The sequence below is a fragment of the Ursus maritimus genome, unplaced genomic scaffold, assembly GCF_017311325.1.
Source record: "Ursus maritimus isolate PB19 unplaced genomic scaffold, ASM1731132v1 scaffold_7, whole genome shotgun sequence".
NCBI classification, from domain to species: domain Eukaryota; kingdom Metazoa; phylum Chordata; class Mammalia; order Carnivora; family Ursidae; genus Ursus; species Ursus maritimus.
The window spans coordinates 80,514,913-80,534,156 of NW_024426885.1; the positions used below are offsets into that span (position 1 = coordinate 80,514,913).

Sequence of the window (19,244 nt, forward strand, 5' to 3'; positions counted from 1 at the left end):
ATCTTTTTCCATCTTTTTACTTTTAACCTATTTACATTGAGAATGGATTTCCTGTAGCTAACACATGGTTGGGTCTTTTTTAACTAATGTGAAAACTGCTGTTCTTTAATGGGAATATTTTAACCACTGAAGTGGTTGCCCTGTGGAATACAAAATACCTTCAATTTGCCACAGTCTGATTTCAAACGACGTCATACTATTTTATACGAGGCTGTGCAGTGTTATAACCATATGCTTCTGTTCCTCCCTCCCTTCCTATGTGATATTTTACTTCAAACCCCACAAGGCAGCAGCTCTTTCTGCCTCCAGGTCTTCATTTGTGCAGGATGTTTTCTCTAGTTACAGAAATCGGTATCGATACTCTTTTCCATCCATACTTAATTCACTTCATTGTCTTCTGGCTTACATACTTACTTTCTCCTCTGATTTGTAAATCTTTGTTTTTCCATAGTTAATATTCTATTTTCTCTTGTTGCCTTCAAGATTTTCTTTTCATCTTTGGTTTTCAGTTGTTCAGCTCTGATGTTTCTAGGTTTACCTTCGATTTGGTTTTCGGGGTTTCCTGGGTATTTTTCTTGTTGTTTTCTCAGTTTCCTAAATGGTTTGATATATTTCATCCTTTATTTTTTCCTGGGACTCCAGTTACTTATGTGTGGCTGTATTTGATACTGTTCCCTTGGGCCTGTTATGTCAGGAGAATTTTCTCAATGTCTGTGCTCCATTTTCAGCCTTTGGCTGCCCATCCAAGCCTGTATCACAGAGGGTTTATCTCTCTACTCCTAGTTCTCTTCCAGCAGTCGACTGAGCTCATGCTGTTTCAATGAGAAATAAAGCCAGACACCAGCTAACAGTGATAGATACAGATTTTATTCAGTAGCTGTTGGAATAGGAGGCAAGAAGTATCAGTAAAACTGAGTTCAACTCCAAATACTGCGAAAACAGGCAGAGTGGGGGGACCACTGGCTAGAAGAGTACTAAGAGAAACATCAACAGTAGGGGGATTCTTCCTGAATGCAGACCAGGCACTAATACATCAGGGGCAAGGTATAAGGAACTTGATCAGATATCAAGGATGAAGGGATTGTCACTAGATTGACTAAAAGGATTCTTGCTAAAACTGAGCTCAGCCCAGATGGACCTGGAAGGCCTAGTCAAGGCCTAGTTGAGAATAGGGCTCAGAGGACACTAATCAAGGTTTAGTCAACAGGAGAGTTCGTGTCAGAGCGCATCATAAAATAAAATAAAATAAATTAAAATAAAATAAAATAAAATAAAATATAAAATAAAATAATAAAATAAAATAATAAAATAAAATAAAGAAAATATAAAATAAAGAAAATATAAAATAAAGAAAATATAAAATAAAGAAAATAAAATATAAAATAATAAAATAAAATAAAATAAATAAAATTCTAATGGAGATACTACAGGAAAAGAGAAAATGAAACCCAAAAGAATGTTTGAGATGAAAGAAGGAGTGGTAAGTGATAAGAAATGACAAAACATAAAGGTAAATCTGAACAATAGGTACATAAAGCAATTATACCTAATGTGTAGGAAAAAACATGATACACAAAGCAATAACTGCATATAAATGAGGTGAGAGGTGATCAAATTGAGTTTGATGCTTCTGTTATTCAGAAAAAGAGGTTTAAGATACTGAATTACTCCAGATTTTAAGTTAAATGTTCATGGTATGATGTGATAGATAGCCACCTAAAGCTGAGAACCAGGTGTGTATAACTTCTAAAGTTGTAAAGAAGATGAAATGGGAAAGGTATGAAATTATTTCAAAAAGAAGTAAGAAAAGTACAATAGAATTCATAGTAAAATTGTGACAAATATAAATTAGCAAGTAAAATGTGAGAGACGACTTGATATACTTCAGTAATCATCATAAATGGAAACAGGCTTCATTTACCTGGTGAAGTACAAATTGTCAAATTGGATCTTCAAAACATAATAATACCTTGCTATAGCTAAGGTAATAGGTTTTCATTTATTCTGATAACCACATACCTATATTTTCAGCATCTTTTGCCCACTGGACATCAGTGTTATACCAGTCTGTATACAGAATATTCAGGATATCCTCATCCCTTCAGTGTGGCAAGAAGTAATATCACAGTTAGCATTCACAAGTCATTAATTTTCCCCACTTCATTTGTTACCTTCTATGAGTCTTCTCTTGTAACTGACATAGTATCATTTATTTTTGTCTTCCTTTCTTACTAATGTTAGATCACTATTGTTATATTTTTGTAAACTTTAAAAAATTCTTTTTATATTCTCACTTTGCACTGATACCACCCAAAACTCTTGGGCATACTGTTTTACTCTTTGATTGTTTTAAATCCTAAAGGCAATTAGACTTTGCCCCCCAAAGCATCTAATTTATCATGTTAATATCTTGAGTTGTATTTTCCCCAGTATGTATTATAGCAAATTTATGTTTTTCTCATTTAACGACCCTTAATCATTTTTTACCTTTTTAAAAAGATTTTATTTGTTTGTTTATTAGAGTGAGCACACATGAGTAGGGGTAGGGCAGAGGAAGAGAGAGTGAGAGAATTTCAAGCAGACTCCGTGGTGAGTGTGGAGCCCTACACCAGGGCTCAATCTCACAACCCTGAGATTGCAACCTGAGCTGAAACCCAAGAGTCGGACGCTTAACCAGCGGAGCCACCCAGGTGCCCCAGTGACTCTTAAATATGGCTACATCTCATCGCTGTGGCACAAAACTGGTGCTAAACTGCAATTTAATCCTTCTTCCTAGGATCACCCACAGATATGCTTTCCTGCCATACAAGTCCACATTTCCTTCCTAACATAGTTGGAGATTCTTGGGAATTAATACATGAAAAGTACATGGGATGGTGCTTGGCTTATGGTAATGGTTACTTTTCCTGTTGTTAATGTCATTACCATTGTTTTTAAGCACATTTTTTAAGTTTAAGCTCAGCTTTCCACAGCTTTTGTAAAATGTTCCTTCCTTGCTTTGATTTACATTATCTACTATAGAATCTGATTCCTGATAGTACGTGGATGTTGACTGAAGAAGGTATTATGTGGATTATGATTTCTTTCAAAGAGAGCTTATCTTATTTTGTCATATAACATATAATGGATATTGGATCATTACTTAATTCATTAACTGTGCCTCTTGATGAGTGAGAGAACTTTTATATGCAAAAAATACAAAGAATTAACTTCTAAATGGACATGTTGGGTTATAAACCTGTAAGGTTATAAAACCTAAAAGTTCAAACTTACGGATTTATATAAAACATGAGCTTTGTTTTGAAAAAGCACACCACTTGTTAAGGACCAACTTTAATATCCACTCAGATATATTCAGAGGAAATCAGATGTAAATACTTGTGACACCATAGGTTGTAGTGGGGGAAAAAAAAGATACTGGAGTATTTAAAATTTCAGCAGTTAACAGAGTATATTTTAGTTTCATGGGAGTATTATCCAACATTCTAATAGAATGAGATGTATAGAATGTGATTAATTTTAAATTTCAATGTAAACAGGGCTTAAAATGGTGGAGATGTTTATGAACACTTATTATGAGACAGTGTCATTTTCCTAAAGAGTGAAGTTCTGAGCAAGTCCAAAATGGGAATAAGGCAGCTGAGTGAAAAGTCTTGGTTGAACTTGAATGATTTTTGGCAAATTAGTAGTCTGGCATTTCTAGAAAGAAGACATTTATTATGGACTAGTAAAGTGACCACTTAAATACCTAATATGTATGGTGTTGTGGACAAGCTACGAATTATAACTGCAGTGTGTTTGCTCTAATGGTGCTTGGAGACAATGGGCTTTGAATAGGTTTTTAAACAGGGCCATCATTGTTACGTTGTATGTACTGAGCAAGAAAGTAACGTGAAGCATAGCGGAGAATTCTTAGGGTAAATAAATATATTATTGAATGTTTTAGGTCAGGTCTTCCATGGTTATAAATATGAATACAACCAAGAAATGTAGAAATCTGGGTATAAAAGAAAAAAAATTTTATTAATATTATGTCAGAGCAAGTTTTCAGTGTGGGAAAACTAGCATCTGGCGGTAGGATATCTGACCAAATAAGCTTGAATATACCACAGCTGAAAACAACTGATGGATTTGGTCGGGTTTCAGTCTTCTTTCTCATCTTTTTGATTTTACTTTTCCTGGTAGACATTTGTATTTTTTCTGAGTAACGTGAGTAGAGGGAAAATTAGAAACTACACTATAGGACTCTGTTCACAAGCACAAAGAAATCAGTGCTTTCAGAAATTTGATATGGTATTAACAGTATACTGAATTAACGTATAATAAAACAAGTAATTTTAAAAGGAGGAGAATGAAACTGGAAACATGGAAAGTGTAGAGAGAATTTAGGTGCACTAATGTAAGTATGAGAGGGAAATTATGTGACGTCTGATCCTTCAAAGTGTCAAATCATTCCTCTATTTCTGTAGGGTACTCTTACCTACTAAGTTTCATGGCCTCTCTAGTTCTCTGCATTTCCCCTTCCTAGAAGAGCCTTTTTTTTTTTTTAAGTCTGTTTTCTTTTTTCCACCATGCTTTATATATATTTCTAATGTATATATCAAGCTTGAAGGATGTAGTTGTAAATTGCCAGATGTAGATGTGTGTGTTATAAGTTTCTATCCCCCTTTTCCGGCCTGTCAGATTTTGTTATTTCTAATCCGAAAGGATGGGGCAACATGACTATTTGGATCACTCTTATTTCACAAAACTAAGTCAGTAATGTAAAAGGGCATTTGTTTTAAGTGTGATTTCATCATAATTATGATATGATTCATGGCTTATGGTTTGTTTTTCTCATTTCTAGAAGTCTGCAAAGTTGATAACCAACTAGAACAGAATCAAGAAGCCCAGGACAGACATTTCTGGCAAGCTCCATTTATCAACAACAAAACACTGACTATGCACAGAGGTAATGTATTAGGAAGCATTTTTAATTTCAACACAGACACAGTTCCTTCCATAAAAATACCCTGTAGGTGTGACTCGTGTGTTATGAATTTGAAATGTATTTCAGAATTAATTATTAATAAGAAAAACTATTTAAGTAAGAAGCCTGTTGACCTCAATACATACGCGAAATTGTTCCTTCATATTAACCATGAACAAACTCAAATGGGAGAGAAACCTTGTGAATTCATTCAAAATGGAAAATATCTCATTCATAATGAAGATTTCATCCCATATCAGAGAATTAAAAATATAGAGCAATCCTTTATTCAAAGCAATAAGGAATACAAGGAATGTGGGAAAGCTTTCCATGAGAAGGCAGTTGTCATCCCATATAACCAAGCTCACATAGAACAGAGTCCTTGTGAACATAATGAATCTGATAAAACATTCTGTAATAATTCAACCCTCATGGTCCATAAGGTGGCACAAAGAACAGAAAATCTTTACGAGTTTCATGAATATGCTAAACCTTTTGAGAAGTCATCTCTCTTGGAACACAGAGTTCATTTAGAGGTGAAAGGTTATGAGTATATTGAAAGAGTGGATAATTTCAATGCGAGATCAGACTTCCCTGACAGAGGAGAGAGAATATTTGAATATAACAACTTGGGAGAACCTTTCTGGGAGAAGTCAGTCCTTAATGTAACTCAGACAACACACATAGGAGACAAAGTCTATGAATGTAATGAATGTGGAAAAGCATTCTGCAAAAAGTCAAAACTCACCAAACACCAGAAAATACATACAAGAGAGAAACCCTATGAATGTAAGGAATGTGGGAAGCGCTTCTCTCGGAAATCTCTCCTCACATTACACCTGCGAATCCACACGGGAGAGAAACCCTATGAATGTAAGGAGTGTGGGAAATGCTTCTCTAGAAGTTCACACCTCATAATTCATCAGAGAACACACACAGGAGAGAAACCCTATGAATGTAAGGAATGTAGAAAAAGCTTCTACCATAAGTCATATCTCACAGTACACCAGAGAATTCACACAGGGGAGAAGCCCTATGAATGTAATCAGTGTGGAAAAACCTTCATAAGCAACTCAGTCCTCACAATACATCAGAAAACACACACAGGCGAGAAACCCTATGAGTGTAATCAGTGTGGAAAATTCTTCTCTAGAAACTCCTACCTTACAGTACATCTGAGAACTCACACAGGGGAGAAGCCCTATGAATGTGAGATATGTGGGAAAACCTTTTGTCACAAATCAGATGTCACTAAACATGAGAAAACTCACATAGGGGGAAAACCCTATGGATGTACTCAGTGTGGGAAGACTTTTAGTCGCAACTCAGGTCTAAAAGTACATCAGAGAACTCACACGAAGGAGAAGCCATATGAATGTGGTGAGTGTGGGAAATCCTTCTCTGAGAAATCAGTCCTCACAGTACATCAGAGGATACACACAGGGGAGAAACCTTATAAGTGTAATGAATGTGAAAAAACCTTCTACAATAAATCAGACCTCACTAAACACCATAGAACTCACACAGGTGAGAAACCCTATGAATGTAAGGAATGTGGGAAATTCTTCTCCAGGAATTCATATCTTACAGTACACCAGAGAACTCACACAGGAGAGAAACCCTATGTGTGTAAAAAATGTGGGAAGACCTTTTGCCATAAGTCAGACTATACAATACATAAACAAACACACAGAGGGGAGAAATCCTATCACTGTCAGCAGTGTGGGAAGACCTTCACTTGCAGTTCAGTCCTCAGATCACATCAGAGAACTCACACAGGTGAGAAGCCCTATGAATGTAATGAGTGTGGAAAGTCGTTTTCTGAGAAATCAGTTCTCACCGTACATCAGAGAATACACACAGGGGAGAAACCTTACAAGTGTAACGAATGTGGGAAGTCCTTCTATCATAAGTCAGATCTCACTAAGCATCAGAGAACACACACAGGAGAGAAACCCTATGAATGTAATCATTGTGGGAAAACCTTCAGTTGCAACTCAGGCCTCAAAGTACATCAGAGAAGACACATAAGAGAGAAACCCTACGAGTGTATTGAGAGTGAGAAAACCTCCAAGAAATCAGTTATCACGGTACATCCAAGGTTACACACAGGGGAAGAAAATTTGTAAATATAGCAGTGAGAGAAATCTTTCTCTTGTGATTTATACCTCAAAATACCACAGAAAATTCACAAAGGACATGACCCCTCTGAATGTAAAGAATGGCAAATCTTTTACCATAAGTCATCTTCCAAAGTGAACAAGAGAATACTCATAGTGGAAAATACTCTGAATTTGGTGAATGTTTGAAAAACTGTTGTAAATAAGACAACTAAAAGTGACTGTTTGTAGAAGAAACCCTACTAATGCATGTAGGAAATACGGGGAATTATTTTATTATGAAGTAGAGCTTATTAAACAAAGAACTTACATAGGAGATAATCCTGTCAATCAAACAGATGGGTGAAAATGTTCTTCCAGAATTTGGCCATAAATAACAATCAGACCACACTTGGGAAAAAGTGTCAACATCTTGTATTTTTTTGAGGTCTTCATACACAAGTTGTACTCAATGTATGTCAGGGAAATAATAAGGAAGATACCCAAAGAATGCAGGACACGTGGTTGACCCTTTATCAAGAAATGCCATTTTGTTGAGCAATACAGTTGATATTGGAGGAAGTCATAAAGATGTTTCTTAAAGTTATGTTTTTCTCTGAGCTCAAAATTTTTAATAGAAATAAAGCTGAAAACAGACATTTACAAAAACATTAACTGTGGAATGTGAAGCTTTTTGAAAGAACAAATAAACAATAATCTTCTCAGACTCTGATTTCACTTTGGGAGAAACACCACCCCCTGGCCCTCCCTATCGTGAGCCATCATAGGTTTTTGATTAGTTTGTCCCCAGACTATGCTGTTACCTCCACAAATAATGCTTGATGGTCTGGTTCATCCTGGGGTCTACTCTAAGCATTCTCCCCATGGGCTGGATCCATACCAGAATGTGCATTGCCACCAGCCAGGGACAGTCTGGAGGATGTATCTGCTTCCTCGTCTTAGGTTGAGGAACCAGCAGTAACATCGAATGGGTTAAGGAAAGTAGAGTACTGTAGGGCATATGACCTTTGTGTCCCAATTGAAATTTATGGGAAGCTCACTGTAGCTCCACTTTCTTGAATTCGGGCCTGTTGACCCAATGTTAGCCCACCTTTCCAGAGGAGAGAAACTTAGTGTTGTTTTAGTGAAATATTTCATATGTGTGTCCAGATATGAGGAATACTATAACCATTGGTGTGTCTGCTGCAGGTTGGAAGTAATGTAGTGCACTGATACTTGAAGTATCTGCACACCATCCTCAAATTCATTCCATATCCTATAACTTTTCCCACCTTCAGCACTTTTCTAAATTTGGTTGATATTGATCTCACAGCTCATTACATTTACAATAATTTTTTACATATATTTCTGTGTGTGTGTGTGTGTGTGTAATATTGTTTTGCTAATGTGTCAGTGGGAACACGTGTTTTGCAACTTGCTTTTGTCTTCAAGTGCATGGTTTTGATATTTATACATATTGATATATTTAGCTTTAGTTGACTCATTTTAATAAAGCATAATATATGACTATAACAATATTGTCTACTTTCCTGTTTATGCTTTTCAAAATTTTAAGAGCTGTGTTATTAAAATAATAATGTTTCCAAATTTTTAAAAATTAACTCTGGGCAATAATTTAAATAGGGATAAATATATCACCTTGAGTTTTAATAAGAGTATATGCATACATATGACTCCTACAGTTAAGAGAGACACACCCATTACCCAGAAGGGTTTCTCATTCCCTTTCCCAGTCACTCCTGGGACTTCCCCCTCCCGCCTGGCCCCTGGCAACCAATGATCCGCTTTTTGTAACTAACGCTAGACTGACTTTTTAAAATATCATTTCACATAAACGGAGGTATCCAAGATGTCCCATTCCTTGTCTGTCTCTCATTCAGCATGATTTTGAGATGCATCTGTGTCTTCATTTTTTATTAAGTCATATTTTATTGTATGCGTATACTACAGTTTGTTTATCCATTCTCTTTCCAGTTTTTGATTATTATGAACATAGCTGCAGTGAACTTCATGTGCATTTTAATGTAGGCGTGTTTTTATTTCTCTTGGGTAAATACTTAGGAGCAAAGTTTCTTGGTTTGTAGGATTAGTATATGTAATGTCAGACTTTTCTGAGGTGGTTGTTCCATATTTTACATTTCTGTGACGAATGTGTGAGAGTTGTAGTTATTTCACATTTTTGCCAATGCTTGGTATTGTTACTTTTTAATATAGCCACTTTAATGTGCATAGTGGTGTTTCCCTGTGCTTTTCATTTGCATTTCCCTGATAAAGAATAATGTTATGCATCTTTCACTTACTTATTGGCCATTTGTGTTATCTTATTTTGTGAAGCATCTGTTTAAATCATTTGCCCACTTCGGAGATTGTTTGTCTTACTTTTGAGTATTTTTTATTGATTGAATATTTCCCCCCAGTCTGTGCCTTTTCCCCCACCTAGTTTGTTGCTTTTTAGAAATTTTTCATTTTGATAAAGTCCAACTTATCAGTTTTAATCTTCTCTAAGAAATCTTTACAGACCAGTAATATTAGAGATTTTCCCCCTTGTTTTCTAAATGCTTTAGCTCTGTGTTAGGTATATGATCTATTTGGAATACATTTTTGTGTATACTGTTTTAAGGGTCAAAATTTATATTATTTCATTTGAACATTCAGTGTTTTCAGCACCAAGAAAAGACTCTTTTCTCCATTGAATTACCTTGGCACCTTTTAAGACATCCAGTTGATTATTTGTCTTTGTGTGTGTCAGGGGATGGCTTCTACCTATGGACCCTTTATTCTGTCCCACTGATCTGTTTAGCTTCTCTACATTGTCTGATTCCCATATCTTTGTTAAGTCTTTAAATGAAATTGTATAAATTCTCCAGCTTTGTTCTCTTGTCCAGAATTGTTTTGGCCCTTCCAGGTCTTTTGCATTTCCACATACATTTTAGAATGAACTTATCGGTTTCTAAAAACAAAAACAAAGACTGCCTTAATACTGCTTTTAGGACTTTATTGATTCTATATGTCTGTTTGGGGAAAGTTGACATCTTAATACTGAGTTTTCTGATCCATTTATATGATCTATCTCACCATTTAATTAGGCCTTCAGTTTTTCTCAAAAGCGTTTTAATATTGCCTGAGATAATTGTATGTTTTGTTAGATTTATCCCTAAGTCTGTCTTGATTTGCATGCTATTATAAGTAGTATTGTTTATGTAATTTCACTTTCAGTAATTCTTTGTTAATCGGTAGCGATACAGTTGATCCTTGTATAGTGACCTTGTTTCCTGTAACCTTGATAAACAAACATCATTTTAGTAGCTTTTTTGATTCCATAGTTTTCTAATTGTATATGATCATGTCTCCTGCATTTGCTTCTTTCTTTTCAGTCTCTATGCTGTCTGCATCTTCTTCTTCTTCTTCTTTTTTTTTTTTTTTTTTTTTGCCTTTACTGCATTCTCACTACAGTGCTGAAGAGAACTGGTGACAAAAGACATCCTTGTCTCTCTCAGTCATAGGAGACAGCGCTGAATCATCTACCATGTGTTTCATGTCAGCTGTGGGTTTCTCAGACACAGAATGGTGTTTCTTACTCGAGTTTGCTAAGAGTTTTATCATGAATAAATGTTGATTTTTGTAATTTGGCCTTTTAAGCAAAAGATCTAATAATTATAAGATTCTTTTTAAAATTTTTCTAGTATGATTAATTACGTTTACTTTTAAATGTTTAAACAACCTTGTATTTCTGGAATAAAATCCATTTGGTTGTTGTCCTCATTTATTTATTGCTGAGTTTGATTTGCAGATTCTGTGTTAAAGACAGTTGTGTCAATATTCATAAAGAATGATGTCTGTATGATCTGTACTGATCGCCCCTTTTGTTTTTACATTGATAATTTGTTTTCTCTTTTTCTTCATCAGTTTGGAGGCAATTTACCAGTTTTACTGCTTATGTTTTTCAAAAGAATGAGCTTTTGGTTTCATTGATTTTCTCTATTTGTCCTTTTTCTGTTTCATTGACTTATGTTCACTTCTCTACTATTTTTATCTTTCCATTCACTATGGGGTTAGTTCTTTTTTTAACTTCTTAAAATGAAAGCTGGGTTTTCACTGGTCTTGATACTATTTTCATCTTAATTATAAGCTTTTAAAGTTCTGAATTTCACTCTAGCATCTAGAAAATCTGGAAAGTTATGTGTTCATTTTCATTTAGTTCAAAATATTTTCTAATTTACCTTGAGGTTTTTCTACCCACCCCTGCCATGGGTTATTTAGAAAAGTGTGTTCATTTCTAACTTGTTTGTGTTCAGAGAATATAATCTTTATGATTTTACTTAAGTTTATCTCTCTTGGTGAATGTTCCGTGTGAACTTGAAAAGATTGTGTTTTGTGCTCTTACTGGGTGAGATGTTCTAAAATGTCAGTTGGTTGATAATGTTTTACAAATTACACATATCAGTGCTTAATTTCCCTTTCAGTTGTTTTAGTTATTCCTGAGCAAGGTATGTTGAAGTTTCCAGCTGTAATTGTGATTTTGTGTTTTTCTATGGTTGGTTTGTCGTATAACTTGAAGCTCTTATTTTAGGCACAGTTACATTGAGATTGTTACATCTTTCTCTTTGTGAAATTTTCCTATTCCTGGCAAAATTCCTTTTCCTGAAATCTACTTTTTTATATTAATATCACCACTTCAGCTTCTTATGATTAGTGTTTGCATGGTATATCTAATTCCATCTTTCTTTGGTCTATATTTGTCTTTTTATTTAAAGTGAATTTTTTTTATAGGATAGAGTTGACTCTCGCTCTCTTATCCTGTCTGATAATCTTGAGTAACTTCTTAGGTGAACATACACCATCTTGCTATTTTTTTTTAATGAAATTTTTATGAGATGACTATAGGTTCACATTCAGTTTTAAGAAACAATACATGTAAGTCCTGGGAACACTACTCAGTTTTTACTAATGGTAACATTTTGCAAAACTGTTGTATAAATATCACAACCTGGATATTGACATTGATACAGTTCTCAGGCCTTATAAAGATTTCTCCAGTTTTTCTTCTTTTCATTTGTTTGCATGTATGTATTCAGTACAATACAACTTTGTCACTTGTGTAGGTTGTCTGTATCTGCCACTATAGTCAAAATACTGTATAGTTCATCATTGTAAGGACCTCTCGTGTTGCCCTTTTATAACTACACACTCTTTACTCCTGTGTGCTCTGCCATTGTCAGTTCAAACATGTTACATAAATATATATGTATGTCACTTTTGGGATTAGCTTTTTTCCCCTAGACACACCACCTTGAATATTCATCCAAGTTATTGTGAGTGTCAATGGTTCATTCCTTTTTGTTGCTGAATAGTGTGTTTATTTATTTATTTATTTGTAACATATTTTTTAACCATTCATTGATAGATATCCGGGTTTTTTGCAGTTTTTGGCTATTACAAATAAGCTGCTATGAATGTACCGTTTTGTGTTCCCACCAATAACGTGTAAGTCATCTAGTTTCTCTGAATCCTCACCATCATTTGTGTTAGGACTTTTTTGTTTTTACAATTCTGATAGGGGTGCCTGGGTGGCTTAGTCAATTAAGTGTCTGCCTTCAGCTCAGGTAGTAATTCTGGGGTCCTGGGACCAAATCTTGCATCAGGCCCCTTGCTCAGTGGAGAGTCTGCTTCTCCCTCTGCCCCTCCTCTTCTTGTACTCTCTCAAATAAATAAATCTTAAAAAAAAATTCTGGTGGGGCGCCTGGGTGGCTCAGTCGGTTAAGCGTCTGTCTTTGGCTGAGGTCATGATCCCAGGGTCCTGGGATCAAGCCCCACATTGGGCTCCCTGCTCAGCAGGGAGTCTGCTTCTCCCTCTCCCTTTGCCTCCCCCGCTGCTTCTTGTGTGTGCTCTTCCTGTCACTCTCCCTCTGTGTCAAATAAATAAATAAAATCTTTTTTAAAAATTCTGATAAGGTGTGTAGTGACAGCTTGCTGTCATTTAGTTTTTTCCTTTTTTAAGATTTTATTTATTTGCCAGAGAGAGCGAGCGAGCACAAGCAGGGGGAGTGGCAGGGAGAGGGAGAAAGAGACTCCCCGCTGAGCAGGGAGCATGATGTGGGACAGATCCCAGGACCCTGGGTTCATGACCTGAGCTGAAGGCAGATGCTTAACTAACTGAGCCACTTACGCGTCCTGCTTGTTGTCATTTGAATTTGCATTTCCCTAAGGGTGTCTGAAAAGTTTTCATCTGTATATTTGCTGTCTTGTGTTGCTCTTTGTTGAAATGGTTCTTTTTGTCTTTTGCCCATTTCTGATAAGTTTTGAGAGTACTTTGTATATTCTGGATTATAGTTCTTTGTTAGATACAGGCATACCTCAGAGATATTGCAGGTTCAGTTCCAGGTCATGACAATAAAGCAAATGTCCCAATAAGCGAGTCAAATGAATTTTTTGGTTTCCCAGTATTTATGAAAGTTATGTTTACACCATACTGTAGTCTGTTAGGTGTGCAATATTATTATATCTAAAGAAAAAAATAGTACATACCTTAATTTAAAAATACTTTATTGCTAAAATATGCTAACCATTGTCTGAGCTTTCAAGGAGTCTTAATCTTTTTCCTGGTGGGGGGTCCTGCCTCAGTGTTGCTGTCTGCTGACGGAGCAGTGTGGTGGTTGCTGAAGGTCAGGTGCCCATGGTGATCTCTTATGGCAACAGTGCAAAGTTTGCCACAACAGTTGATGCTTCCTTTCACAAACACTTTCTCTGTAATATGTGCTGCTGTTTGACAGCATTCTACTCACAGAACTTCTTTCAAAATTGGAGTCAGTCCTCTCAGACCCTGCTACTGCTGAATCAGCCAAGCTTATGTGACAGTCTAGATCCTTTCTTGTCATTTCAACAGTCTTCACAGCATCTTCAGAAGTAGATTCCATTTCAGGAAACCACTTTCTTTGTTCATCCATAAGAAGCAACTTCTCATCTGTTCAGGTTTTATCATGAGATTATAGCAGCTCAGTCATATCCTCAGGCTCCATTTCCAATTCTAGTTCTCGTGCTCTTCCCACCACATTATAGTGACTTTCTCCCCTGAAGTCTTGAACTCCTCACAGTCCTCCATGAGGGTTGGAATCAACTTCCTCCAAACCCCTGTTAATGTTGATATTTTGACCTCTTCCCAGAACCACATGGGAATCTGGAATTAGGGAATCCTTTTCAGAAGGTTTTCAGTTACTTTGCCCAGGTCTGTCAGGGAAATCACTCTGGCAGCTATAGCCTTTAAAAATTTTTTTTTTCTTTTTTGAGAGAGGGAGTGCAAGTGGTGGGAGGGGCAGTGGGAGAGGGAGAGAGAGAATCTTAAGCAGACTCCATTGCCTGCCTCGGAGCTGTACGTGGGGCTTGATCTCATGACCCACGAGATCATGACCTGAGTTGAAATCAAGAGTCAGATGCTTAGCCTACTAAGCTGCCCAGACACCCCTAAAATGTATTTCTTAAATAGTACGACTTGAAAATCAAAATTATTCCTTGATCCTTGGGCTGCAGAATGGATGTTGTGTTAGCAGACATGAAAACAAGATTAATCTCATTGTCCATCTTCATCAGAGCTCCTGGGTGACCAGGTATATTGCCGGTGAATGAGCAGGAATTTTTTTATCTGGGTGGTACATGTCAGTAATTGACTTAGAATATTCAGTATAGTATGATGTAAACAGATATGCTGTTATGCAGCCTTTATTTTTTTTATTATGCTATATTAGTTTTTGATGTAGCGTTCCATGATTCACTGTTTGCATATAACACCCAGTGCTCCATGCAGTACGTGCCCTCCTTAATACCCATCACTGGCCCAGCCCAATCCCCCAACCCCCACCCCTCTGAAACCCTCAGTTTGTTTCCCAGAGTCCATAGTCTCTTGTGGTTCATTCCCCCTTCTGTTTACCCCCCCCTTCATTTTTCCCTTCGTTCTCCTACCGATCTTCCTGCTATTCCTTATGTTCCACAAATGAGTGAAACTATATGATAATTGTCTTTCTCTGCTTGACTTATTTCACTTAGCATAATCTCCTCCAGTCCCGTCCATGTTGCTGCAAATGTTGGGTAATCGTTCTTTCTGATGGCTGAGTAATATTCCATTGTATGTATGGACCACATCTTCTTTATCCATTCATCTGTTGAAGGGCATCTCGGCTCCTTCCAGAGTTTAGCTATTGTGGACAATGCTGCTATGAACATTGGCGTGCATATGGCCCTTCTCTTCACTACGTCTGTATCTTTGGGGTAAATACCCAGTAGCACAATTGCTGGGTCAATTATTTTTAACTTTTTGAGGGACCTCCACACAGTTTTCCAAAGTAGCTGTACCAATTTGCAGTCCACCAACAGTGTAAGAGGGTTCTCCTTTCTCCACATCCTCTCCAACATTTGTTGTTTCTTGCCTTGTCAATTTTTTATGCAGGCTTTATTATTCCATTTACAGAATACAAGCAGAGTAGATTCAGCACAATTGTTAAAGACCCCAAGATTTTAGTAATGGTAATTGAACATTGGCTTCAATTTAAAGTCACAAGCTGCATTAGCCCGTACTGACAGTCAGCCTGTCCTTAGAAGCTTTGAAGTCAGGATTGACTTCTCTCTAGCTGTGACAGTCCTAGATGGCATCTTCTTCTAGTAGAAGGCTGCTTTGTCTACACTGAAAATCTATTGGTCAGTGTAGCTGCCTTCGTTAATTATCTCAGTTCCTGGAGAACTTGCTGCAGCTTCTCCATCAGCATCTGCTGCCTCACCTGGTACTTTGATGTTATGGAGATGGCTTCTTAAGTGTCATGAACTAACCTCTCCAAGCTTCCAACTTTTCTTTTGCAGATTACTCACCCTTCTCAACCTTCACAGAATTGAAGAGAGTTAGGACCTTGCTCTGGAATAGTCTTTGGCTTAAGGGAATATCGCTGGTTTGACCTCCTATCCAGACTGCACAGACCTCCTCCATATCAGCAATAGGGCTGTTTCGCTTTCTTACCATCTGTGTGTTCACTTGAGTAGCACTTTCAATTTCCTTCCAAAACTTTTCCTTTGCATTCATATCTTGGTGACTGACACAAGAGGCCTAACTTTTGGCCTGTGTTGGCTTCTGATCATTTCCAGCTTTTGATTTAAGAGACATGTGACTTTTCACTTAACACTTAGAGGACATTGTAGGGTATAAATTGGCCTAATTTCAACATTGTTATGTGTCAAGGAGTAAGGAGGTGCGTGGAGAGGAAGAGATGGGGGAATGGCTGGTCGGTGGACCAGTCAGAACACACATTTATGATTAAGGTCGCCGCCTTGGATGGGCACGGTTCTGGTGCCCCCAGATAACTAAAGTGCTGACGTCAAAGATCACTGATCACATCACCATAACAAAAATAATAATGAACACGTATGAAGCATTGTGAGACTTAGTCAGAGGTGACAAAGATACATGAAGTGAACAACTGCTTCTGGAAAAATGGTGCCAATAGTGTTGCTGGACCCAGGATCACTACAAAACTAATTTGTAAAGAATGCAGTATCTGTGAAATGCTATAAAGCAAAGCACAATAGAAGAAAGTATGTGTGTATTTGAAAATCTCTCAAATTTGGCAGAAAACGTAAACATCCAGATTGAAGAAGGAAAGTAAACCACAAGAGGATAAATTAATACAAGTCCATGCAGAGACACATTTTAATCAACCTAAAAACATTAATAACAGAAAAAATCTTGAAAGAAGTTCGAGAAAAACTGTGTATTAACTTTAAGGGAACACCAATACAAATGGCAAGAGAGTTCTCACCTGAAACCTTGGAGGCCAGAAGTATATGGAGTAAAATTGTTCAGGCCATTAAATAATTGTCTACGGTGAAGTCTATTTTAAAAATAGCCATTGGGAATAAAAGGGAAATATTTTCTCATAAAGGAAAACAGAACTTATTGCACGGTGACCTACCTTCAAACAGTGGCTGAAGGAAATTTTTCAAGAAAATGATAACAGAAGGAGTCTTGGAAATTCAGAAAAGAAAGAAGGAATGGGTAAAAATATGGGTAAGTATAAAACTGTTTTCATAAGCTGCTTAAGTTATTTCATGTTGGAAGCAAAAAACCATACCACCACCTGATGTGGTACTCAGTATATATAAAGAGAAAAATACTAACGACCAATTATATTTCAAAATAGGACTGGTAAAGAACATAGGTAGTAATTTTCCATATTTCATTCAGTAATAAAACATCAGTACCAGTGGAATATGAGCAAACGGTAAGAAAATGATAGGGAAGAAACACACTGAATGTTAATTTTGCCCCGGTCATCCCTCAGTAGGATCTCTTCTGAGGTGCATCCTTTAGCGTGACTCAGAGTCCACAGTGGTGTTAGACACTGTTCTCTCCAGTGGCACTTTATTAACGTTCCCTCCTTAACTGTCCAGCTCTCTCCTTACCTTCCCTGTTTTCCCAGGGTGACCTCCAAAATAAACTCTCTTTGCCTATCCTTGTCTGTCTCTGCTTTTGAGCAAACCCAGTGTAGTCCTGTTGGTGCCAAAAGTGTTCCTTGAAATGAGAACTTGAGTTTTGGAATCTAAAACTAGATTTATTAGTCACATTTCAACGAAGGCCACATTGCTGATAGTATGAGGATAACCCTCGTCATCCTGTAATAATAGGAGGATTCTCCTGTGTGGTAGATGCAGGGGAGGACGGGTAGATGGTCCTGTGCGGTAGTGGTAGCACTTGGAACAGGATGGGGCGATGGTAAGTTTGTGAATTGTGGACTTACAGACTTCTCTGCCTTAGAAGCCTTGAAGATACAGGTTCAGGTTAGCTAACTGTCAACATGGGGCACACAGTGAAGGATGGTAGACCTCCATAAAAGCATTCCAAAGATTCTTATGTCCTGAGAAGTGAGGCTGTGTCCTGTTAAGTCATGCCCAAGGTTTAACTTCAGGATGGAGGGAGATTGCAACGGTGCGGGTGTTACAGACTTCTTGTGTGAAATTCAGGAATCTCATAAAGGAGTGGAAAATTGAGATCTAGAATGGGGAAATTGGCAGCTGTTCTGAGCGTAGAGGTTCTCTTAAACTCTTCAGGCTGGCTGCAGAAGCCATTTCTCTTTAATACAATACCCTACCACTTCTGGAGACTGTGCAGGTTCCTTCCATGAGACAGTTGCCTTTCAGGATCATACTGGGCCTTCTCCAAAACTACCATCCTTTTCCTCATTTCCTCCATTGATATTTAATGTAGCTAATGATGGATTTAGTTCTATAATTTCATTATGTTTGGTCCCTCTTTTTTTGTTCTCTGATTTTTTGCCCCTTTTCTATCGAATTTGAGTATTTGTAGAATTCCACTTTAATTGAGCTGTTGTCTTTTTAGCAATATCTCTTTGCATTATATGTATAGCAGTTGCTAGAGAAACTACCTCAGTATACATCTTCAACTTTTCACCTTGTAGTTGGAGTTAATAAGGTACCATTTCACACAAAATGTCAAAACCTTGCAACCATAAAAGTCCACTTCCCTCCTGCCTGACACTGTTCTTTTTGTTACAATTGTTATATGTGCATTATAAATCCAAGACGAGGTCATTTTTGGTTTCTGCTTGTTATGGACTGAATGTTTGTGTCCCGCCAGAATTCATTTGTTGAAAGCCAGCCTCGCCATATGATGGTAGTAGGGGTTGGGGCCCTTCGGAATGGATTAGGATGACATGTGGTCATGGGGTGTGGCCTCTACTTGCTCTATATTTGATGTTAGTGTTGCCACCTGGCTTGTGCGGTGTCAGACTTCCATCATCTCCTTTGGCCTTCGTGAGAGCAGTTCCATAGTGTCTCCTCCCATTAGTCTTGGCCTACAGAGGACAGTCACCACTGAGCTTGGTTGTGTCTATGCTCCCCTCGCTGGTATGTTTCTTCCCATTTTAGTGTCCTCTGGGCCCTACAGAGTTGGCATGGTCTCTTTGAGAGGACCAGCCCCGTGACCCAGCAATCCCATTCTTCTTTGTAACTCCTGGAGCTTTGGTTTTAAAATTGTAGGATGACATCTATTAATAGGCTGTTCTTTCAGTGGATTTGGGCAAAACATGTTCATATGCAAGGCTGAAATAGAATGTAAAACTGCATTATAAATAGTGAGGGTGTCTTTCTAGAAAGTTTTTTAG

At 37.3% G+C, this 19,244-nt stretch overlaps 1 protein-coding gene across 8 annotated transcripts in view; it reads left to right on the forward strand.

The window, feature by feature from the left end:
- The window catches only part of LOC103661949 (zinc finger protein 33B-like), a 31,618-nt gene extending 23,828 nt beyond the window's left edge, over positions 1-7,790 (forward strand). For all 8 annotated transcript variants that reach the window (XM_040624754.1, XM_040624749.1, XM_040624751.1 and 5 more), the window contains one exon: positions 4,847-7,790. In XM_040624754.1, the coding sequence (XP_040480688.1) occupies positions 4,847-7,098 (2,252 nt within the window). In that variant the 3' untranslated portion in view covers positions 7,099-7,790. The remainder of the gene's footprint in view (positions 1-4,846) is intronic.
- Positions 7,791-19,244: the final 11,454 nt, after the last annotated feature.